Source organism: Ambystoma mexicanum, chromosome 7q (genome assembly GCF_040938575.1).
Source record: "Ambystoma mexicanum isolate Mex_15411 chromosome 7q, UKY_AmexF1_1, whole genome shotgun sequence".
NCBI lineage: Eukaryota > Metazoa > Chordata > Amphibia > Caudata > Ambystomatidae > Ambystoma > Ambystoma mexicanum.
This window is the reverse complement of record NC_090941.1, coordinates 530,083,228-530,108,828: the sequence shown is the minus strand read 5'-3', so window position 1 is coordinate 530,108,828 and position 25,601 is coordinate 530,083,228. Positions and strand designations below refer to the sequence as shown.

The 25,601-nt window shown below is 44.0% G+C and overlaps 1 protein-coding gene across 1 annotated transcript in view; it reads left to right on the top strand.

Moving 5' to 3' along the window:
* The window catches only part of COG3 (component of oligomeric golgi complex 3), a 1,080,852-nt gene that overhangs the window by 593,601 nt on the left and 461,650 nt on the right, over positions 1–25,601 (top strand). The window contains exon 16 of the mRNA XM_069640775.1: positions 25,463–25,552. Within this exon, the coding sequence (XP_069496876.1) occupies positions 25,463–25,552 (90 nt within the window). The remainder of the gene's footprint in view (positions 1–25,462; positions 25,553–25,601) is intronic.

Sequence of the window (25,601 nt, the reverse complement as noted above, 5' to 3'; positions counted from 1 at the left end):
GATCATCAACCTTTCGTGTTCGTGGTGGAGCCTCATCTGCTGTCTATCTTTTCCTGCTTTATACTCATTGTTTTTAATCCTGCCATCGTTCAGTTGCAGCATTTGTTCTCTCTGTTCGCTCCGTTGTGTGCTGTATATCATTCTTGCGATTTTCAAGGAGGTGCCTCTTCACCATGATTATTCTACCCTTGTGGTATGTGGGGGTTTGGATCGTCTGCCTCCCAGTCACCTTCAATATGGTTTTCGGCCCATTTCCAGGCTTCTTGCGGATCAGTGAAATGTACAGTGGTGCCATTGTGTTGGATCCTTAACTGGGCCGGAAAGAGTAGCCCGTACTTCACATTCATTGCATGGAGCTTTCTCTTCAGATGTTCAAAGGATTGTCTGGCCTTTTGTACCTCACGAGTGTAGTCCGGAAAAAAGGCAATCCTAGCGCTGTTATATGTGATTGCCCCCTTCGTTCGGGCCATTTGCAGAATTGCGTATCTGTCTCGATAGTTGAGAAGCTTCACAATAATTGTTCTTGGGGGGATGGGGTGCTGGGGGTTGGTCTGCCTGCTGGCATTCGATGGGCTCTTTCTATCAAGAAGAAATTTGAGAATGATTTGGGTGCAAATAGCTCTGCCAACGACTGCTCCAGAAAGAGCTCCATGCTGTGCCCTTCTGTTTTTTCAGGAAGGCCGAGGATGCGAATGTTATTGCTCCGTGATCTGCCTTTGCCCTCGTCCACTCGTGCCTCAAGAGTCTTCAGTCGGCTTAGCGCTTGTGATAGTTGTTGGCGCACCCCTCCAAGGTCATCCTCTACACCAGATACTCGCTGTTCCACTTCCCCAGTGCGTGATGATAGTTTCTGGAGATCATTTTTTTTTCCATTGCGGAACGGGAAGTGGCGATGGCAACCATCACGTCTTTCAGTGTCAGTGGTTCAGCCGCTGAAGAGGAGGCGTTTTGTATTTCGGTGTCTGCCATTACTGTGGGTATGTTCGTGGCATATTGGTCCATGGTGCTCTGTGTCGTCGCTTTTCTATTCTTGTCTTTGCCCATGATATCGTCCAGTGGTATCTGGTTAGGATCTGCAGATCTTTCCAGTTTCTCTGTTGTGGTCTGAGTGCTTATGATGGTGTCCGCCGAGGAGATTTAGTATGGTGGTGCAGCGCGGGCCGGAATTCTCAACCCCATCTCAGTATAGGACTATCTCTTTGTGTCACAGGTGTGTTTATGTGAGTTTGGGTCTTTCTTGCCCCTTGCTTTCTCCTTTTCACGCAGGCGTGATTGGGTTGGGAATGGAGGAGGTTTGCTGTGAATGAGTCATTCACCCCACTTCTTTTCTTGCCCTGTTGTGGCGCAGTGGCGGGCCGCGTGGCGTTGTATCAATGCCTCCGCCTCAGGATACAATTTGCCAGTCTTAATCTTTGGGCTGTCCCCTTGGGGTTTTGAGGTCTGGGGTCTGTTGATTTTTGCCCCCGGGTGTTGGTGGATGTTGGAGAGGGGGGGAAGGGTTTGTCTGGGACTGCCACTAATATTTTGTAGTTAGCTCTCTCATCCTCCTTCTTTTCCACCTCTTCTACTGTTCTGCGCTATCACAGCGGTACTCACTGTTCGTTCTGGAGCAAAGCCTCTCTTCCACTCGGGGATCAGCCTGTTTCCCTTTCGCGCCCCGCGGCCGCGTATCACTGCCCTTCAATCTGCTCACTGTCTTTCCGGGGCGTTGCTCATGTTCTCTGTGGTTCAGATCGATTCCCGCTGTCCTCGCTGCCAGTCCTTTGGTCTCCACTGAATTCCTCCGGCTCCCACCTCTCAACCGCACTCTGCACCTCCGCCGCCTCCCGCTTCGGTTCCTCCTTTCTGCAGTGGGGCTGTTTGACGAACGATGCCGTGTCTGCCTGTGGGGCTCTGTCTGTAGCTGGCAGATTTTCTCCACTGCTTCACCTGCTCCGTTGGTTCGGCCCGGGGGGTGCACCTTTTTGCGCGCTGCCTTTCGGATTTGGCTACTCCTTCTTTCGCTGGTCTCGGGTTTCGGCGGCCATCTTATTCAGGGATTTTCGCGCCTGCAAGCTCCGGACTTTCGCGGTCTGTATCTACGGCAGGAGTCTATTTCAGGGTCCGCCACTTCAGTCGAGTGTTCTGGATCTGTTCACACGTCTGTGGCTGTAATTTTCTTGTCCTCTGTTTCGCCTAAAAGGATAAAATCTCAGGATATTTTTGGCGGCCTTCAGAGCTCTCGGGACTAGCGTCCACACCCCGGACTCTACACCAAGACATTACATCCAGAGTCCGGGGTGTCAAGGATGCTGAGCAGAGCTGTAGTGCACCACCTTGTGGCTGAAAAGGCTTCAAAGACAGACTTTACTCTCTGAAGAAATTCCTAAAACGAGGAATCTGCGAGCAGAAGAAATCCATTAACTAACTGAGAATGAAAGAGACAGGGGGGCGTGGCCAGCATGAGAGCAGAAAGGACGCGAGTCCCGAGAGCTCTGAAGGCCGCCAAAAATATCCTGAGATTATATATATATATATATTTATATATATATAGCGCCCCATGATCTCCGTTCCTTGATGTCCCGTGCTCACCACTGCTTAACTTTAGTGACAGTGCTGTGTCTGCCCGAGTCCTCCAGTCTTTACAACCAGCAGAGAAAGTGCAATGTCTGTGTCTGATCCACATCAGCAGTGCATTTGGTGTCTGGCACCAGATCAAGACGCCTACAAATGTGGCTCTTGGCAGGCCAGCTCCCAAAGTCTGTAAGGGAACACGCCTGAAAGGTGCAAGCCACTTTTCACAAGGCAGGTAGGACCCCCCTATCAAGACTTCAGCTCTTTTGGAACCCTCTGTCCCATTAAACCCAAAATAATCTTGGTCCCACGCTGATGACCCTGAGAAATGGGACAAGAAAGAGACGGAAGAGGTCCACTTTCCAGAGCCTCTTGTCCTCCAGGAGGATATGCTGCTACTCACTAGTTTTCAAGTTGGCACCAGAGTCGGAAAAATGGCTGCATACTTGCAGTCTTCAGAGTGCTGGGAAGACTTCAGGAAAAAGATGCTTGGCAGCTTCAGCCTCCTTGCCGGTGAAGGAACAAATGACTGCTATGCCTTTGACGGTTCATAGAGCACCTTCTGCTATCCACCATGAACTTAGTCTGAAGTTGGAGATGGCAGTGTGGTGGGGGGTGGGGATTAGGGGGGTGTAGTTGGGATGGAGTCGAGATGGATGCACCTTAGCAAAGCCCCATGCCTCGGAGCATCGCCAGCAATACAACGCCCATATTCGGTTTGACTTCTGAACTGTAGCGGGGGCACTGTAAGCAGTTGCCAACCGGATAGTTTCATTGAGTACCAGCCTGCACTCCAGACCATGGCTATTCGATCTACTCGGTGGAGACTCGACTGCATGGCCCAACCGCTTTGGCCCCGGAAATGCTGAGCACCGGTAGTGCTGTGCCCGAGAGCTGAGCGTCCGCCTAGGGGCACCGTCTGCGGCAGACGGCCAGGTGGCTGAGCCAGAAGCCGGCTTCACACGCCAGACTACTGCGGGTCGCATCATCCAGGTGAAACCTTATGGCGTGAGCTGGCTGGTACTGGGCACTGTGGTGTGCTAGCGGGCTGCTGATGCTCCACCCTACCCCCTGCACACCTGGCTCTTTGATAATAACGTCCAGCTTCGGCTGCTTCGGAAAACTTTTCTCAGCAGAGGGCGCCGTGCGTCGATGGTGTCGATCGAAGTCCCTCAAAGGCCTCTGTCGAGGGTGACGTCATCGGGTGTATAAGTAGCATGCACTGTGCCCATTGGCCTCAGTTCTGTTTTTCTGCAAACATGTTTGCTTCAGAGTTTCGGCACGCCTCGCTAGTGATTATTTGCTACAAACACGGAGGGGGCAACCCTATCGTTACTACTTCTCATTTGGAAACGCAAGAGGAATGGCCAGTCAAAGAGGCCAAAGAAAAAACCCTTGTGGTGGACGAGGAAAAAGTGCAAAGCAAGCTCCAGCTACAGCTTCCTTGCCATCGGCAGCTGCAGCATCTGCTACAAAACCACTTTGAGAGCTTGCGTCACGAATCACCAGTGGGGGGGCAGACTGTCTCAGCATCTCAAAGAATAGCGAGCCATTACTTCATATGCTTGGGCTTTGGAAACAATAGCCCAAGGTTACTGCTTTCCATTTATAACGCAGCCTCACAACAATCCACCGGGGAAGCACTCTTTGATGATTCCAGATCTGCTTCTTGTGCAGGAAATAACTCTGCTAGAGAAAGGTGCTATAGAACCAGTACCTGTAGCGGAGAGGAACAAGGGTTGGTATTCCCCATATTTTTTTATCCCCAAAAAAGACAGAGGAGTGAGACCCATCTTGGACTTGAGATACTTGGTTCCAGGTTCCTCAGGAAGGACAAATTCAAGATGGTCACACTTTCTCAGATCCTTCAGGCCCTCCAGTTACATGATTGGTTGGTGTCGTTGGACCTTCAGGATGCTTATTTTCATGTGCCAATCCATCTCGAGCACAGAAAATACCTGAGGTTTTGAGTCTTGCCATTCGGGTTGACCTCCGCCCAGAGGGTCTTCACTAAACTGATGGCGGTGGTGGCAGTGCTTCTCAGGATAGGATGGATTCATGTCTAGCCCTACCTGGGCGATTGGCTGATCAGGGCACGTTCTCCCGAAAAAGCTCTGGATTATCTGTCACCTGCCACTCCCTTCACACACAGGGCTTCTCCATCAATTTCAAGAAGTCACAGATGACCCCTTCCCAGCAGCTCCAGTACATAGGAGTTGTTTTAGACACATGCTTGTGAAAGAGCTCGCCACCCAAGGTGGGTTCCATGTAATTTCATCGCGGGATGTTTTTTTGCTGGCTTTTTTACCGCGATTTTTATTACTGCGATTTTTTAAAAAAAAAAAAATTTCTTGATTTTTTTTTTCTTATGAAAAAAACCATCGAATTTTTTTCACATTATTTTTGGGGTGCTCCCCCCCTCCCCAAACCCCCCATTTTCTAAAAAAATACGCTGAGTTTTTTAAAAAAAATCACAGAAAAAAACGCCGCGAAAAAACTTCCCGCAATGAAATTACGTCGTACCCCAAAGCGAGGGCTCAAGACATTCTTCAGATGGTTACCAAATTTCAAACTGCCCAGAATCTTCCGGCCTTCGATTTCTTTAGGTTGCTCGGCCTCATGGCATCCTGCATTTTTCTGGTGCCAGAAGCCCGTCTGAGAATGAGATCCCTTCAATGGGCTGTAAGTACACAATGATCCCAATTCTCAGGAAAGATGTCAGACTGACCTCAGGTTCCAACAAGGGTCTCACAGGAGCTTCTGTGGTGTGCCTGCAAGTCCAATATTCTGAAGGGAGAACATTTTTGGCAGCAATGGCCAGAGATTACAGTAGTGACGGATGCCTCACTCACGAGGTGGGGAGCCCATGCCAACGGTCTGACAATCAGCGGTCGTTTGTCTCCATCGGAGTCCAAACTACACATCAACCTTTTGAAACTGAGGGCAATCAGACTAGCGCTGAAGGCTTTCTGCCCTCTGTCAGGGTAAAGAATGTCCTGATAATGACTGACAACACAGTGGCAATGCATTACCTCAACAAGAGAGGAGGTGTAGGGTCACTACCGCTGTGCACAGAGGCAATGCAGCTCTGGTACTGGGCAATTCGAGAATGGAATCTCCCTGTCGGCAGTTCACCTAGCCGAGGAGGAGCACACGACGGCCGACGCTCCGAGCAGGCAGAGCACAATCTCCCACGAGTGGGAGCTTGCTCAGGAAGTCCTTCAAGAGATCTTCACCCTTTGGGGAACCCCTGAGGTGGACCTGTTTGCGACCGGAAGCAACCGAAAGTGCGAAAGGTACTGCTCAAGGGAATTTCCTCCGAGAGGAGCCCTAGGAGACCCGTTCGTTGTGGATTGTGATTTTTCCACTTCTATACGCGTTCCCACCGATCCCAGTCATTCCTCAAGTAATCAGGAAGTTGAGGCGGTTCGGAATTCGCATGATCCTAATAGCTCCGGATTGGGCCAGGAGAACGTGGTACCGAGACCTTCTGGATATGTCCATCTGTCCTCTGATACGTCTTCCACAGAGTATCTCCTCTCGCAAGGAGAGGGACAGGTTCTCCAGCCAGAGGTCAACACTCTCAACCTTCACGCATGGTTTCTGATAGGTTGAGATACAAGGATTAGGACCTCCCGGATGACGTGATGGAAGTGTTGATTTCGGCAAGGCGGCCAGCAACAAAATCTCTTTACTGTTGCCGCTGGAACAAACTTTGCGACTGGTGCAGGGAAAAGAATGTTGATCCTTTTATAAGGTTCCCTTACGGATGTGCTTTCTTTTCTCCTTTCATTAGCACAGAAAGGTCTTAATATTGGAACCATTAAAGGTTACCTACAGCGCTTTCCATTTTCAAGCGCTCTTCGGAAGAATGCTCTTACTTCAAAATTCCTTTGGTGATTCAATTTCTGAAAGGGCTCACAAACGTGTTCCTGCCTTCTTCTTTTCAGGTTCCAGTTTGGGATCTTAATTTGGTTCTAAAATGTCTAATGTGTGCCCCATTTGAACCCTTGCACACATGCCCATTGAGGTTATTGACCTTCAAAACCTATATTATTGGTTGCATTGATATCTGCACGTAGAGTGAGCGAGTTGCACGCACTCTCCTCCAGGCCGCCCTATACCGTATTACATAAGGACACGGTTGTGTTGAGGGTAAAACCCTCCTTCCTACCTAACGTTGTATCTGATTTTCATCTAAATCAAATGATTGTTCTGCCGCCGTTTTACCCCCCCGCTGCATCCTGGTAAAGAGGAAGCGAGGCTCCATAGATTGGACCCTAGAAGAGCTTTAAGCTTCTATAGTTCTAGATTTTCCATACTAAGAGTGGATGACCAACTCTTTATTGGCTACACCGGAAGAAAATTAGGACAAGCTGTTTCGAAACAGACTTTGTCAAGGTGGATTATACTTGGTATCTCAGAATGTTACAAATTGGCAGGCAAGGATTTGCCAGAGGGGTTGAGAGCTCATTCTACCAGAGGTATAGCCACTTCTGCAGCCCTTCAAAGGGGAGTACCTATTAGATCCATTTGTGATGTTGCATACGTTCACAAAGCATTACTGTTTGGATGCTTCCCACTCTCAGGATGTCGCCTTTGTTAAGGCAGTACTGTATTCAGCCTTGTAAAAAGCTGACAATTCTAAATTCTCTTCCCTCCTCCAATTCTACATACTACTTTGGGAGTATATCAAAGATGCGGAATACGTTGGACAAAATCCATTCTAAGAACAAGTTACTCACCAACTGGAAACATTCTTTCGACTGGATGTTCCTCCAACATATTTCTCATCGCCCACCCATCCTATCCCTCTGTCGAATTTCCTATGCTGTTACAGCTTTCGTTCTCGCAAGGCTGACTACTGCTTGCCTAGGCTAACAGCCAACACGAACAGGAGGGAAAAACAGAACTGAGGCCAACGGGAGCCGCGTGTGGCTACTTATACACCCGATGACATCACCCTTGACGGAGGCCTTCGAGGGACGTCGGCTCGATGCCATCGACGTACGGCGCCCTCTACCGAGAATATTTTTACAAAGCTGGACATGATTATCAAAGATGAGGAATACGTTGTAGGAACATCCAGTCGAAAGAACGTTACCAGTTGGTAAGTAACTTGTTCTTTTTTCCCAGTTATTTCATGGGCACCCCTGTCACATGTGCAATTCTCTTACGGGCAAAATTAAGATTTCAACATAAAGGAAAAACATTTTTCTTCACACTCCCGGAAGAAGCAACTAACTTTATTGAATCCAGCATCCCCCTGCATAACAGCGAAAACAACTGTTGCCTCAGCATGACTGCCGACACCATTGAGCAGGGATGATTGGCGACAGGTCTCGAGACTCACAGTGAACTTATTCGTTATTTCACAACAATTGAACCTTAATGCTAAACCCTTGAGGGTGCCTCAGTGGATCCAACGATTGTAACAACCTTTACTTATGTTGAGGCGGCAAAACATGGCCGGAGCAACCAGAGCTACACTCATGCAAAATTGCAGGTTTGCATATAGTCTTATTGTTATTGGGCATGTTATGGGCAGACACTACTGAGTTTGGGGAATTGGTGAGGGTGGGTTGGATAGGGGGAGCGCAGAGGGAATTTTTTTAATCCCTTTGCCTTTTAATACATTTTTGCTTTTAGAAGGGAAGAAAGCAACGTTTCACTATAATACATGATTCCATATCGAAGGAAAACATCATTCTGAAGGACCATATAGGCATGCTGATGTAGTATGAAGCTGGAATGTGAGGGTCTTGACTAACCCCATAAAGGCCTGGAAGTTACTTGCACACACACAGCTCCACAAAGTGAATGTCATTTTTCTGCAAAAAACTCATACAATGACACCCACTAATTTATCCTTTGCTAAACTATGGGGGAGCTGCAGGTTCTTCACATCATACTCGACATACTCAAGAAGTGTACAGACCATTATTCATAAATACTTGCAGTTCACACTGATCGACTCTAAAGCAGACCTGGCGGGCCGCTACGTATCATTGCATGCAATACTCCTAACCACAGAGCTACTCTTGATTGACACGTATGACCCCAATACTGACATCCCCAGGTTTTATAGAGATATTGTCTATTTATGCCATGCATACCCAGATGCGTCGATCATCTGTGGTGGCGGCATGAATACTATCCTTGACAGGGACAGCACAGGCACTTCTCGCAGAGAGTTGTGCACAATCTGGAGCTTACTGACGTGTGGAGAGCATTGCACCCAACAACTCACGCATATACATACTGCTTGACGGTACATGACATTTTATTCAGGATTGACATATTCCTAGTCTCTGTTGCAACCCTACACAAAGTACTGTCCAAAGATATCCTCCCGTGTACATACTCTAATCGTTCCAGAGTGATTCTCAATGTAGCCCCATGCGCGATGGAACACACACCGCTGCTGGAAATTCAAGCCCCAAGGACTACAGGACCTGATACTTACAACTTCCCCTTTGCGCAATCATGTGCCATTATATTTTAAAAAGAACCTGGGCACTGTCCAATCGATGACTAAGATTTGGCAAGCATTTAAATTGTACATTAGAGGAATTGCTATGTCCAGAGAAATGGGAGTGAGAAAAACTATTAGGAAAGACATACTGAATGCTGAAACTGATCTCCACAGGTTGGAATAAGTACATGCACACAACTCATCGAAGGACACGTTGGCAGACATAAAACAGGCGGTAGACCGTTTCAGTGAACATGTGGACATGGAGCTGTAATGCATGGCGAGATCAGCAGCGGAGAGGCGCTACGACAAAAGAGACTGCCCAGGCAAACTACTTGCTAGGTTACTCGACAACATAAGCAAGGGTATGAGCATACCACTTATATATGATCATAGCGGGAAAGCAGTATGTGATCTGGCAGACATCAATAAGGTGTTGTATAAATACTACTCTAACTTCTATATATCACAAGGCACTAAAACTGAACTTGAAACAGAGACCTTTCTAGACGAACTTCCGATTACAAAAATATCCAGGGTAGCAAAAGAGCAACCGATCACTGCAGATTAAATAACTGAAGCCATCAGACACCTGCCCGTGGGTAACCTGATGGTTTAAATACAGAATGTTATAAAGCCTTTCAAGACCTACTTGCATGAAACTTACAATCCTTGCGGACCGAAGCCATGACCGCTAAAGAATTCTTCCCACCAACATGGGAGGCCATCATTCTACTGCTACTGAGACATGACAAATACCCCTGCTCTTACAGACTGCTCACATTAATCGATACAGATAAAAAGATTTACAAAAGTGCTTGCCAATTGCCTTTTACTCTATATGCTCCATATGATACACCCTGACCAAGCAGGATTTATCCCCGGCTATTCCACAGCCCTGAACATCAGCAGGTTATTCAACATCATAGCACAGATTAAATGCTCGGCGTATGCTGTAGCAGTGTTGCTAGATGTGCAAGAAGCGATGGACATGGTGTTCTGGAGATTCCTTTTCATCCTAAACAAAAATGTGGTTTTGGGCCCATGTTTATTCAACGCATCCAATAGCTGTACACCCTCCCATGTGCAAGGGTGCTCAAACACTGACAATTGTCTGACTCCATACACCTAACGAGAAGTACGAGACATTGCTCTTCTCATCCGTCATGGAACCATTAGAAGACTTGATCAGACTAAAACATTCATTCAGAGACATACGAATGACAGGGACACCCTACATAATCTCCCTATACGCTGATGAGGTATTACTCTAAATCAGGGACCCCCACATAAATCTGAACCCAGTACTCAATGATGTGAAAAGGTATGGCACATACTCTGGGCTACAGTTCAACCAGTTTAAATCTGTCATCTTTCCGCTCACTGATATCACAACACCTACGCCCAAGACGTCTGAGCTGCAATGAGATGACAGAATGGGTGACTCAACAATCGCTGTTTAGTAACAACTATGACCTATACAATTAACTACTGAGCACCAAATTGCATCAGTGGAAGTGCGTACCTATGTCCGCAGCTGTACAGGTTGCCCTAATAAAGATGATCATTTTACCCAAATTGCTATATCTATTCCAAAACTACCCATCTGAACAGCAATATTTTACTAGAACCTATGAAGAGGGAGGGTTTAAAACACCTAACATGAAATTCTATTAGACAGAGGCGCAAGTGCAATACATATCCTATTGGTTCAGGTCAACTCAATCCCCACCCCATGCGAAAATTGAGTAGTCAGCCATGGGCGACTACGATGTACGAACCCTACTCATCGCAGATAAACCTCCTGATCTTTGGGCATTCAACCCACTGGGGACCACTCTAGTGGCATGGCGGGAGATTTATAAACAAATGAATTTGACGTCGCCGTACATCAAACGCATGCCATTATGGCGTTCACATAGCATTCCACCCACATTGGATACATCTACCCCACTTAGTGGCGAGGGGCAGAATGTAATGTAATGTAATGGAAGATATTTATACAAATGGGGCCTTCCGTCACTACAGGATGCATCAACCACCATCGCCCCAATTCCGTCCCTAATCAGGCTGCACTATTTCTGAATGAGAATAGTCATCAAGGAAAGATGAGCCGTCAGGGGACCCGACCCTGCATCATAAACTCCCAGGGCTGCCGACACATAGTAGCCACGCTATATACCCTAATTCAAACTGCTGTGCCGACAGCCTAAGCGAACCACGTGAGAAATGGGAGGATGATTTAGGATTGACAGTTTCTGACAATGATTGGCGAGATACTACATCGTCTGCACTATACGCCAGCCAAAATGAAAAGCATTAATGAAGAAAATGGCAGTACTTGCCCCAGATGCAACACTGAGTTAGCAGATTATATGTGCATGGTCTGTGCTTGTCCCGAGTTGCATGCTTTCTGGGGGCAGAGGGATATGCAACTAACTTGCAGAAATACGAGAAGAGGCAATTGAACCTCTTCAACAGTTATCTCTATTTGGCCTAGCCTGCAAACTACCCATAGCTAATCAAAGCTTTTTGAATCTGTGCTGTTTGTTAGCAAAGAGGTGTATATTTAAAAACTGGGACTCGCAGATCACCCCTTACAGTAGCCAACTGGCTCACAGACATGACATGACAATAACAATGAAGAACTGAAATTCCTTTTAAATTAAGATCTGCTAACACAGCAACAACATTCCACACTTCATAATCCGAACGTTGCCAAATAGAACCTTATCTTTTGAAGTCAGAGTCTGGCTACTTGAAGCTGCTCCAAATATGCATTGACATTTTAAAGAATGCACATAAACCCTAATACAAGGTGTTGACACTTTAATAAGAGGAAGCAATATGTTTTTGGTGCAACATTCAGTCAAATGCAATTTACAGAATCAAATCTCAAATACATACTACATCTCTTATACAGTGGATTGGCATACCATCCATTAATGTTTCACCTGTGAATTGAAGCAAAAGCTGCTTCACAACATAAAAGTACATGGTGGAAAGTGCTAGTGGAGAAATCTTTTGTGGACAGGTGGAAAAGAATGTGCCAGCAGTTACCATACTAGCGCCAGTGGGGACCTAAACATGGTATTACACAGACCTAAACTCCTGCTCTTTAACCCAAGTGCATATGTCCTATAAAACATCTAGGTTACAAGGACGCTTTGGCAGCAGTCACCTCTATACAAAGGGTCAGTGAGCGACATGCCTTGTCAATTGAAGAACTGTTTGTAGCAATATACAAAGAATAGTAGTGTGAGGCACATCCTAGGTTTTCACAAACGTTTATGTAATTCAAGCCAGTAACCTACCACATTCCATCACAAAAATATGTCTACACACACTTGATGTATGAAGGGCGCTCATGTTCTACCTAGAGAGAGCACAGATCTTTAGACAACACAGCTGTTCACTTGTGGGTTTTGGCATTGTGCAAAAGGATTCCCAATCAGCAGCAAAGTAGTATTGCATGGTTAATTCAATGTTATCTAGGAATGCTATGTCGTTGCACATACAGAACAACCCATTTAACCTAGGGCACATTCAACGATGGAGTTAGACCAACACTTTCTTTCCTAGATATTGTACTACGAGATTTCATATATAAGGCTGCATCATGGAGTTCAGTTCATAATTCCACAAAACTACTGAATACATGCTGTGACAAAGTCCCCTTCCTCACCCTGGGATCCACCAAGCGGGTGACTCAAAATGCTGAGTAACACCCCAAGCCAGAGGATCATAGACCCAGGGGGTAGTATGAAGAGGATCCCATGGCCACCTTCCCTTAATCCCCATAGTGGGGCTAGGGTCTGTCAGAGGAACACTTCTATGGGCCCTCTCCCCAGCTGAAGTAGCCTCAAGCTCACAACATCCAGACCCACAGTTTCTGAGGAAAAAAGAAATTCACTGCTTCAGGGATATGCACTGTTACTGTTAGCAAATATTCGGTGGCAGGGAATAACCCAGTTCAAAAGCCTGTGAAGGGTTGTCCAGGGCCCTTTGTTCCTATTGTTATAGAGTGCTTGTAGTTTGTGGTTTTCGAATACTGCAAAGAGTCTCACTATAAGTGCTACAAAACCTCCTGTGGCAGTGGAAGACTCACACCAAAGGCCCGAAATAGTCCTCCCCAAGCCTCATGTTGCCAGTTCGCTATTTGCTTGCAGTTCGGTAGCCGCAAATGGTACAATAGTACCATTCCATTGTCTACCAATGAGTCTTCCTTCACATGAGGCGCACCTTTGCAACCTTATAGAGGACTACTCTTTCCTTCACTTTGATTTTTTTTTAGAGACTATTCAGCCATTTCTTCGCATGATGCTCTTGCACGGAGTAGCCCTGGAGCAGTGTCTTTCCCAGATAGCATGCTGCATTGGCCAGAGAAGGAAAGTCCATTCCAAAATGGTGTACAGACCAAATTAAGGCTTAGTCCAGCCCCTACAGACAAGACCAGAATGTGTTCACCAATTTTGGAATACCGGTACAAACCCTAACAAAGAATTCATATTTAACAAGGGAACTACTGGGCTATAAAAACCAATCATCTCAGTCTCGTATTCTGGGAGTTTGGAGAAGGAGTTGGTTAGAGGATCTGGGAATAGCATGGTAAAGATTGTGTGAACGGGGAAGTTTGAGGAGAAAGCTGAAGATCGGGTTGTAGAGAAAGGTTGTGTTGTAAATGCCAAGAGGTGGTTGGATCAAAAGAGAAGGAGGTCATAATATTAGAAGGTTAGAAGGTGGTTGGTTGGATGAAGAGGTGGTATAACATCGGGAGGTGGACGGAGAGAGAATGAGAAGGTGGTATAACTACAAGAGGTAGTGTAAAGATTGAGAGAGGTTGTAATGCTTTGGAAAGTAGCTAAGGGAAGAGAGAATTGGGTGGTGAAAGGTACCCTATCGGCCAGATAACTCAGGAAAGTTCTGGTGTGCCGTGTTTGCCAAAGACAGGTGGTAGTGGCATTAGTATACGGCACACAGTCTAACTAGTACAGATGGGTGAGAGATTACCTAGAATCCTTAGAAAGACAGTTCCAGGGAGCTCAGCCTTCAGAGTACACAGTGAACCTCAGCCTGTCGACCAGGGATACCTACTCCACAAAGACCATGAGAAGGTCCTATCAGCAGGATCTATGTAGGTTGTGTGATCAGAGTGAATGCTGGGCCCCGGAAACCCTTCTCAAACCCGCAACAGAATTTAGGGAGGGGGGAGAAAGGATTAGAAAATCCCTCTTAAACCCACAACAAAATGTAGAGGAAAAATGTTCAGGAACCCCTCTGGAACCTACAATGGAGATTAGAGCCGCTGATGCAGGACCCCAATGACCTGGGAGGGAAGATTTCCGCTTAGGTTTCCAAAGAACTCCAGAAATCCAGAGGGACTCGAGCGATCTCTGCATGCTAGAGCAGGAAAGAGATTAGACCAGAAAACTGTTGCTGCAGCTGAGAAACCTTTTACATTTTTCAGCTCTTTATTATTTTGCCCATCCTGTGTAGTTTGCTCTTTAATAAAAATACTGTGCTCTTGTCAAACTTGTTATGGTATACTTCTGGACCGTTGTCACCTTGTAGCAATGCACAAAAAAGCAGAGGACTGTGTTCAGTACTTTAAGTAACACCCTCCCTCACCACCAGAAGGGGAAAATCCTGCTTGATAATCTATGCAAAGCATTTAAGTTCCAAAAGACAAATGATAATTACCAAGAAGTCTTTTTGATGCTTGCATCTGTTGGGTCACATTAGCCCAGCCATCCTCTCTTTTAAGCCACCCATACAGAAGTACTGCTTCACCTATATACATGTTATTCAAGTGGTGTGTTTTGCTGGCAGAATGGGCAGTGTTAAATAGAATACTTCGGTTCTCTACTGCAACCCCATGATCCCTCATTCTTGACTAAACTGGCTAGGGCAATGCGAGTTGGTGTCTAAAACATCTGGCGACCTAACTGTTGCAGACCTTTATGTAAACACCCCTAACCTCCCACGTTACACATGACAGAAAAATAAACAATGGGATGTGGGAGTTGACTGAAAAAGCATTGTGGGTAGTCTGCTAATGTAGTACAGGGGTAATGTTTCAAGCACACCCTTGTCAACACCTAACTTTCAGTTTACTAACCAAGTTGTAATACACTGGACCAACCACTAGATGGACTAGGCATAGCATGTTGCTCAAAAACAAATTCAAGCTTCAAAAAGGCTATTACTGGTAACATTTGTCATTTTGGCATGGGAACCATGACTATCTCTTCTTGTGGTGGGAGTACTACCATGATGGGAAACAGCCAACATGAGTGTGCTGTTAAAGTAGCAATACTGGCAATATTGGACATAGCCAATAGTAGTGTCTTCCTACAGTGAAATACTGGCACAATCAAAATTCAAATGTTTTCTTACAGTGGCGAAATACTGGCGTGTATTTTAGGCACAGTCAGAAGAGTATTACAAGGACAGCGCTAGTGTATATTGTGTGCAAATGCTTAACAAATATTCATTGGAAAATGTTCCTGTTTGCCTTTGAGACCTGTCATCTTTTTAATGTATTTCATGCGTTATTCTTCAAAACCAACATTGAATTGTTTGCCATTTCACCCAGTTTGAGCACCAAAGGTGTGCTGTTAAGTCCCTAATGTGAAACCCCTTTGTTTAAAACAAATTTTTCAGTGAGAAATATGCAAAACCTCCTTTGATTGTATGGGGCTCCCTCACAACGGTTGGTCTATAATGCTCATTAGTGGGGAATATTTATGCTTCCCTCCTACCCTCCAGTGAAAGAAATAATCAGCTGCCCTGAACCGGTATGACTTATTTTCCCTGCCTGACAATTGGCTCATTCAAGCACACGCTCCAGAGTTTGACCAACTGTACTGCACCGCCCATCTGTTACACAGGTTGGGCTCAACCCTCAACTCCCACACCGTCACCCTCTGAACTGCTTCGGTTCATTGGATTGATTTCTGGACACACACTTAGGCAGAGCATGTCGACCCAAATGTGTTCTCACCATTCTTTGAACGGTCCACCAATTTTGGACCAAACCCATTTTATCAGGTGATCCACTTTTTTTCCTCCGCCTCATCAATTTAAGACAGAGGATAGGTTTCATCGTTTGGACCTGACTCAGGCACTACGTTTCTATGTTTGTCTCGAGGGAGTTCATAAAGATGACCATTGTTTTGTCAATATCAAATGACTTGCCTTCAATAATGTTCTTTCGGATGTATTAGCCCATACTCCTACAGATTCCCGATCGCACAAACTCCTACCTCTCATACAGAATGCTTGTAGCCTATGGCAGTTCTGCAGTGCCTCTGGAAAAATTGATGGAACTGAGGTGATCGGATGCAGCCGACTTTAGATATTCCACCCATAACCTCACCTCTGGAGTCAGTGATACAAATCTAATCAATGCAGAGCCGCAACATGGCCCGTACTGGCTAAATATGTTTCCAAAGCTAAACTTATGCTGGGGGGATATTTCCAAGATGAGAAATCTGTGGGAGGAATGACTCTTCCGGCAGAAATAATATTACCATAGGTTAGTAATTTGTTCTTCAACAGTAAAATAGAATGGTGGACCGGAGGTTCCTTCCGTGGCCTTGGGGGAAGTTTGGTGTGATGGAGACTTGTAAAGGATATATGGGGAAACGGGGGGAATATTTGAAGTGGAGAGCCTCTGTAGGGCGGACAGAGTAGTGTGTTCAGGGCATATGGAACATAGTCATTGAAAGCAGTATGACATTTTGGGTGACCGTATGCAGCAAGTGTCTCTTTTCTTCTTCGCCTTCTCACCTGTTGTGCCTTTCTCCAGCCAGGCGGCGAGGCGGGAACGATGATCTTGTTTGGTCCGTTCCGAAAGGTTCTTGCAGAACGCACAGTCTTTCTCCACGTGCGTCTTGTCCTCATGGAGGCAGAAGAGACATCGCGAATGCTCGTCCTCCTTGAAAACGTTCTGTAATCCGCATCCAGGGCAGCACCTGAACAGCTTGGATCCGGGCGTCGAGCTTCCCTTGTCCTTGTCCTGGGCCATGTCCGTTGAGGTAGGCCGCAGATCTACCGGAATCCTCCAAGTATGAACTCGGTGCAAACTGCTGACTCAAAAATTGCGATTCCTACCTGCTTGCAGCCTGCTGTTTGAAGCCATTAATCTTTGAAGCCCCAACGCTGCTTTGCGCTCGCTTCCTGGAGGAGGCGGAGCGCGGTCACGATCACGTGACTCATCACGTGATTCATTCTGGGCTTTTATTCGAGGGCAATCCACCCTTGCGGCGTTAAGCCCGCTGCGGGGACAAGGGCGCTGCTGTTTGGGCTGTATGGTTGGTCGGCTGGGCACGAAAAAATACGGGAAACACCCCGCGGAAGTCACGTGCAGGTGGGTCACTTATTTTAAAAATCACTTGTACATCTGCGGGATATCCCAAAGCTAAACAAGTCATATGACCAAAGGAAAAAAAGTCGCTAGGATCAGCCCAGATAAACAAGCTAACATCACCTGTTGTTATTTTGCTGGGGTAGGGAGACTGTTGGGGCTTGACCCCTTTTATCCCACCCTGCGAAACGATTAAAAATTTGGATTTAAAGCTATAAGGGAAGGGAGACTGCTGGGGTTCGACCCTTTTGATCCCGAACCCTGCAAAAAACTGATATAACCTGACAACATCAGGGGAAAGGATACTTACAGCCCCATTTGAAGGTTTGATATCAGTGTTCCAAACTAACATACATACGATCTTCAAATACCTAATGGCAGAAGTAGGGTTAGCAACTAGATTGGGTGACCACCCTCTACCAAACAACCATATAGATGATTTAATATTATCCGAAGACAAGGATACCGATTCGGTGCTAGTTAAGGAAAGCATGACTCCGAATCATGGAACGAAAGATTATAATCAAGGAGTAGTACTCGGTCCATTCATGATAGAAGTTAAGATCGGCAATCAAACAGGGAGGGAGCAGCTACAGGAAGACATACAATTAAACTCAGAGAGCAATGAGGCCAACCCACCCAAGAACAATTTCATATTCCATCAACTTAACAATACGATTGAAACGGACGAATCACCTCAGCCTCAGGAAAGTTTAGCTGATTCAAAGCAGACTAAGGAAGTTCTGGCCCTTATGGCAAATGAAACGTCCGACAAAAACGATCATGACTTAGAAGCTACAAGGGAAACTGACCTTTCAAAGGAAGATGTGTCAGAGAAGCCATCACCTGTACTAGAGATAAGATCAAAAACAGTAGAAGAAAATATTCCTAAGGCAAAGGATTTAATTCAACTATCTGAGGAGATTCCCGGGTTAGAACCCAACACTACGGTGGAAGATTTAGTAAAAACAGCGAAAGGAACCTTTAATGGAACGAAAGGTAAAACAATAACCCCTAAACCAATCAGAATGGACTTTATAAGATATACAGACCTAGAAAAAAAATATGGAAACCCAGGACCCTATCCTCAGGGGATGCTCAAGGCAGAAATAATCATTTTTTTTGGGAAACAATCCTTACTAAACTGGGGGACAGGCATTTCCGGGAATGTACCTAAAAGGAAATCAACTCATAAAAACATCACGGCAAACGAAATCCCTGACGCTGTTATGCTGGAAAACTCAACCTTAATAGATAAAGAGCCACAGACTGTAGAGACGGCCGCTCAAACCATGAAAGGGGAAACTAAAAACCAGTTAATACAAACAGACAATGACCAAGACTCAAACTTGACCACACTACCATCAACGACAGAAGCACCTCAGAAAGAGAGGGAGATGACCAATAAACCTAAGACGGGGGGAGAAAAGTGTGAAAAGGATGACTTCCTGATGATTACAACAATGGCAGCGATCCTGGCCCCTTATATGAAACTACACGAAGATGCTACGGATACTCTGAAGGACCACACTACATTGCTAGCAATGGTTCATTCTAAGACAATCTTTATTGAAGGATTCATATCCGCCATCCAAAAAAATATGCAAAATGTTGAGCAAAGAATCTCCGATATGTTACACACTATCCTAGAACCAATTATGAAAGAGAAGGAAAACCGATGGAAAGATCCTAGGAGAGATTCTCTAGGTGGTTCGGAACTGCTCTTGTTTTTCAATCAAAAGAATTAGCAAAATTGAAACCACAAATCGAAGAAAATGCAAATGAAGAGCATTTGAAAGAACGTACTGAAAATATGATTGAAAAAGGGACCTTAGAAGAGCCAAGTATTCAGGTTGAATGTCCAATCCCAACTCCGAGGAAAGGAGAAACAACTAAAGATACAATGGACACAATAAAAGGAAAGGAAAAAAATAAAGAAAATAATGAAATGGTGCCAAATACCTCAGAAATCCCTGTGGAAAACGAAACTCAAAGAGGAGCCACGGCGAATAACGATCAGAAAGTAAAACAGATCACAAAAAAAGGACAACACACACCTCAAAAAACCTTAGACCTCGCACAGCACGAAAAAGATATTGATGCATCAAAAATAGAAAAGCAGAACTCAAAATTATGCGAAATCTTTTTAAAAAAAGGACGTAAAACAGATGGAAGGTATCACTGTGTCGCAACGAAAGGAGCAAATCGCTATGAATGACAAGAAAGCGAAAACTATTCAACCATCAAAGATACTCAAAAAAACTAAAAATCAACCGCCGCGGAGGGTATGTAAATCAAATAAAAGCAAATCATTCTTCAAATGTCTGAGTACACCAAAGGAAGCAGCAACTATTGTAGTAAATCGAAACATTGGTAGCCATACGCAAACAAGTACGAGTCTAAAGAACAAAGAAGCAGTAGAAACGGATGACTCCGATCAGGAGTTAATGGATATGTCCACTTATTCCATCTCGGATGACAACGTTTCAACTGATAGTGACTCAGAAGAAGGGGAAATTGAAATAATTGATGAACAAGCACAGACGGAACAACAAAGAGGAGTTAAACTAATGTTGGATGACAAGAGGATAAGAGGATAATGGGGGAAAAAGCAAACAAAGCTGAAACAACAAAAAAGGAAAATAATATAGTCAAGCCCGAAATTGTTAGCAAGAAAAAATTAAAGACAACGATGACGGGAAGCTCAAACATACCAGTTAAAAGTCCAACAAGAAACCTGGAAAGTCAAAATATAAACAGCCCCATACCTATTTTGGAGTTCAAGGAATACACCACAGAAGAAAGTGAGCAGAACAGTGGAACTGTTGATTTCCAGACTAGTCCCTTGAGACTGCCGAAACGCAGATTAAACCCGGAAAAAAAGGGCAGAGGTCTTCTTTTGGAAAGACTAGTACATACAGACGATGGTCTTATCCTAAACCGGGCAAATATCCTAAGGTTGTTCCACCATATACCAGCCTTAAGATTAATCAGCTCTAGTGACATAACCCTGATAGAATTTTCTGACAAAAGGTATATGGATAGTATTCGGGTTTCTACATGCTCCCAGGTGATTCACCAGCTATTACTATCCGAAGAGAGGACCATAAGAAAGAAGGGGTTCAAGATAACCGAAAAAAACAATAAAGAAACAGAACCAGAGGTACTGGATCAAGAAACTATCTCAAAGAAAGCTTGTTTTCAAGAGGCGTACAATACGCATAAAAAAGCCATGAAACAATCGCAGGTAACCCAACCTCAAGATGGAGAACAGGAGAGATGGGTATGGTTGGCCAACCTTGCAGCAGGAAAAATGAAGACACTATAGAGCCGGAAAGTAACACAAAAGGAAACATGGTCCCTTATTTCCTGGAATACAAGGGGATTCAACCACCTTCTAACAAAAAATGAATTTGAAAAAGAGATGCCAGATGTACTATGCTTGTAGGAAACGTGGTTGAGAGAAATTCCCCTGATCGAAGGCTATTCAGTAAATATAAATGCAGCAAAAAAAGGAGAAAAAGGAAGACCAATGGCCGGTCTGCTGATAGCGATAAAAAAGGAACTAAATTGGAATGTGATTCATTCTTGGAACTTGACTCCATATATTCAAATCTTAGTCCTGGAAACACCGTCGCCCCTCGACGATCAACACCACCAGCACGTTGTACTGATGAATATATACTGGGTGCCAGGAGCTAAAGGAAACAAATCCCTTCCAAGGGACGTAGCAGAGGCAATTGATGATCTGAAAGCTAAATGGCATGACCCATGGATAATATTGGTGGGCGACCTTAATTGCACTTGCCTGGACGAAAACAATAAAGTACTCGAAGACGTACCAAAAATGGCTACAACCAAACACAAGAGGGGTCAATTGGAGGTCCACGTTACAATCTAGAATTGCACAATCCTAAATGGAGTCACGTTAGGCGACATCCCAGGGAAACCGACGTGGCGAGGGCTGAAATCCAAAGCCATCTTAGATACGTGACAGTTTCAACTAATATGTCAATGTTTATTCAAAAACTTGAGGTGCAACCGACCAAGGCTAGTGACCACAATGCCATCAAACTTACTTGTTCTAGTTTTCTTCCTAAGAACGTAAATGAAATATATCCATTCAAGATAGAAATTAATACTGGGAGAACCCGAGTTAAAATGAATCCAGCAAAATTACCAACGCTGAATGACAACTTGACATCCACCCTAAATGATTTGTATCTGCAGCTACCTCTGCAAACCATCGATTATGTTCCTCTGCTAAAAATCTTCCATACTAGAATTAAACCTGGGTCTACAAAACCAATAATGTCACATCGACATATATTCGATCAAGCCGTGGTCGACAAAAAAAAGACTGAGGAAACAGCTAAAATCACTGAAAGACTTGAATGAGGTAAATAAAATTGATAAAGTACGAGAAATAAAACAAACCTTCAGAAATTGGAGAAAGTTGCACAAAAAATCAATGTTAAACCATGACTCCCAGGCAATGTTAAGAACTATATGTGAGGGAAATACAGCAGAGACGTGGGCTTTAATAAATAATAAAAAACTTTGCAAGATGCTATAATAACAAATCCAGTCACAGAGAAACAGCCAGCTCTAAAACCTCTTATAAATGATCGGATTATACCAAAAAGGGAAGAAAGTTTGCTGACCATAGACAGTGAGACATTAGAAGACATGATTAAAAAACTAAAGAACTCTAGAGCACCGGGACCAGACGGCCTGACTAACGAAGGTCTGAAAAAGGACCCAGCGGAATGGGCTAAAATCCTACATCAACTGTTTAAATATATCTTGGCTTCGGGGAAACTACCGACTTCTTGGAAGACGAGTATTGTGGTGCCAATCTTTAAAAAGGGCCTAAGAACAGTCCCAGAAAATTACAGGCCAATTGCCCTTCTAGATGTGGCTGGAAAAATCTTTGCCTCAATTCTTTTAAAATCTTTGACAAATTGGGCAACTCAAACAGGCCATAAGGACGAATGGCAACCTGGGTTCGTAAAAGGACAAGGCACTCCATTAAACATCTTTATTCTAAATCTGTTGAAAGCTCGAACCCTGACCAACAAAGAGGCGAAATTCTATATAGCTGTTGTTGACCTATCAAAGGCTTTTGATGCAGTTGATCGGGAGAGGATGTGGAGGAAATTAAAAAAATGGGATTGTCCAGAAATTATACTTTATAACATAAAGGAATTACACTCGAACACCTCAATTAAAGTGAAACTAAATAAAGCTGGCCTGTTATCGGACACAATTCCTACAACCATTGGGCTTAAGCAAGGATGCCCCTTGGCTCCAGAATTATATAAACTTTATTCCTCAGATATGGAAAAAGCCTTTGCAGATATAAGATCCTTCCCAGCAAAACTTGCAGACGACATAGTGTTAATCGATCAGACTCCTATAGGTCTTCAACATCAACTAAAAGCATTAGAAACATATGTAGCCAAAAACAAAATGACCATCAATCCAGAAAAATCTAGGATTTTGACGTTCTCTAATACCAAAAAGAAGAAAAATATAAACTCACCTCAATGGTATTTATTCAATAAAAAGATAACGGAAGTAACAGCTATTACATACCTGGGGGTTTGTATCAATACCAACAGATATGAAGCCCCGAGATGTCAGGACTTAAAAAACAAACTTGGAAACCTAATAGGCCGAGCTAAGATTCTACTGGCGCGATTCTGTAGATTCTCCATGAAACCGCTGATAGACTTCTATTGTGCAAAAGTAGTGGCAATCCTAACCTATGAATCAGAAACCTCACTCTTATTGGGCAACAAAATATGGTCACGGCTAGAAGGCAAGTTCTGGAGATCTATTTTGGGATTGCCAAAATCCTTCCCAATTCAATTAATTAGAAGAGAGCTGGCACTATCCTCTCTGAAAGTCATTGTGGAGTGGAAGATATTGTCTTTCTACAGAAGATGCCTAGAACCGGCAACAAAGGGGGGTTTTGCGGCCATAAAAAAAGCAAAGGAAGAGAGGTCGGAACCAATATTGACTGAATGGGCCAAAATATGCCAGATGATCCTTCTTAATTTAAATGAGACGGAAGAATCCTTCTTAAACAATCCAGATCAAGTGAAAAAAAAATGTACACTAGAGATTGGATTGATACACTGGACGAGCTCACTAAATATCGAGGCTATGAAGAATTCTGGGCAGTCCCGCGAAAACTGAATATACTACCCAAATACCTAACTCTTTTCCCCAATTGGTTCTTGAGGCAAGGCTTCTTAAAGCTGCGTTTGAATCTTTGGCCAAGTAGAACCAATCATTATAGAAAAAGAGAGAGAGATGAACCAAAGAACTGTAGATTATGTAAAAATGTATTAAAAGTTGAATCATTGAAACATCTGCTGCTGGAATGCCCTACTGTGAGAGGTGAACGACAGATGTACTTGGGTCATATCTGGCAAGAATATAGATTCAAGGACATTGATCTTTGGTGGTCATACCTGCTGGAAGTAGATAAGATCTCAAACAATCTTGCGGTCGTAAAATTTATCCAGTTCATCTTTGAAAAAATTGAGGGACAAGACGAACCTCTTGGAACAGTGAAAAGGACCTGAAATCAAGCAGACTTTTGCAGTGTTAAACACTAAGCAACATAAAAGAAAAGAAAGAGAAATTAAATAAGAAACAGGCATTTTTATAAATGTTTATTAATATTTTAGTATATCTGTAGAACAGAAGTTTGGGAAAATGCTATTCTTGTTGTCTTGGGTTATTTTTATTCAATTATTTTTGATTTTTAAAATGTTTTTTAAGCTTTCTTTAATGATTGAATTAACTCTCGTCTTGATTTTGTATAGTTGTACTTGCTTCTTTTCTACTCTTTTAATTAACATTTTCTTATCTTTTATGTTGTTTTCTGCTGTAAACCAAAGAGCTACAATAAAAAAAAATTAAAAAAATAAAAGATGAAAACTTCACCCTTGAGGGGTGTAGAATAATTCCGAAACTGGTCCCCGTTATCGGAAGTAGAAACGGTGGAGCTTGAGGCTCGATTAAACCGAAAAAATGAGAAATTCTCCTGAAAAAGCGTGAAAACGCAGTAAAAAACTCTAGAGCTAAACACGAGGACTCCCAACACTTGAGCGTGCGGTAAAAATCTGAGGATGGCTGCCAGAGGGGGGGCTTAGGGAGAGGGCAGTCATTGGCTGGGGGCTGTATGACCAGAGATCAGTGATTGGTTACTACTAAGAAAGACAGATCAGAAACGAAACTGATACTGATTTTTTCTTTACCGAGGATTCCCAGCCTGATGACGGGGAATATTCATGAGCATGTGAATCCATGCCAGACCCATGCTGGAGAACAACAGTTACAGGTAAGTAACTTGTTCCTTTCTATGTGTTTCTGGGAATTTATACAGACTGATGTCTGATGTGCAGGTGTGGATAATTACACCTCTTTTTGCACTTAAGCTAGATGGCCACAGGAAAGAGGGGAGTCACAGACCCACCATAAAGCACTGAGAGTGTGCTTGTAAAATGTAAGCTGAACCCAGGAAAAATTACAGTGAAAATAAAGATGACCTGAGTAGACTAGAATAGTTCTTGTCACCTCTTTGTTGTACATGTAAAAAAAAAAAGTGGTTTTGTTTTACAGCCTAAAGTATCAAAGGAAATGTACTACATTTCTAATCACTAATTTGGGGATTATCATGAAGTTTGTACGTTTTTGCCTGTGGAAATGAAACTGAGCTAATGGATTTACTTTATTGTAATTTCGAAGTGATACAACCAACATGAATAGTGTATTTGATTCATTTTATGCATTAACCTTAACCTTTTGAGTGTCTGCCCTCAGTGGGACAGGAGTGCTGGGGCTTAAGATATATGTAAAAAAAAGGGCTTTTGGAATTTGGGCAGAGTTCAAAATGTAGTGCTCACTGCCACCACACAGACAAATTGGCAAAACAAGACAACTTCTTTAAGCTTAAGGGGCCCAAAAGATAATACACTGATTATTTTTCTACTCAGATGTGTATTGTCATTCAGACTTTAAGTTGCTTGAACATGTTTTTTTTTCTTTAGAGAGCCGTTTTTCAAGGACTATCTCAGGAAGCCTTATCTGCCTGCATTCAATCGTTGCTACTAGCTGCGGATTTAATAACCAAAAACAAGGTGAGGTAAACGTTGTTTTAGTCACTTTCTAATTTGATGTTGTGTAAAT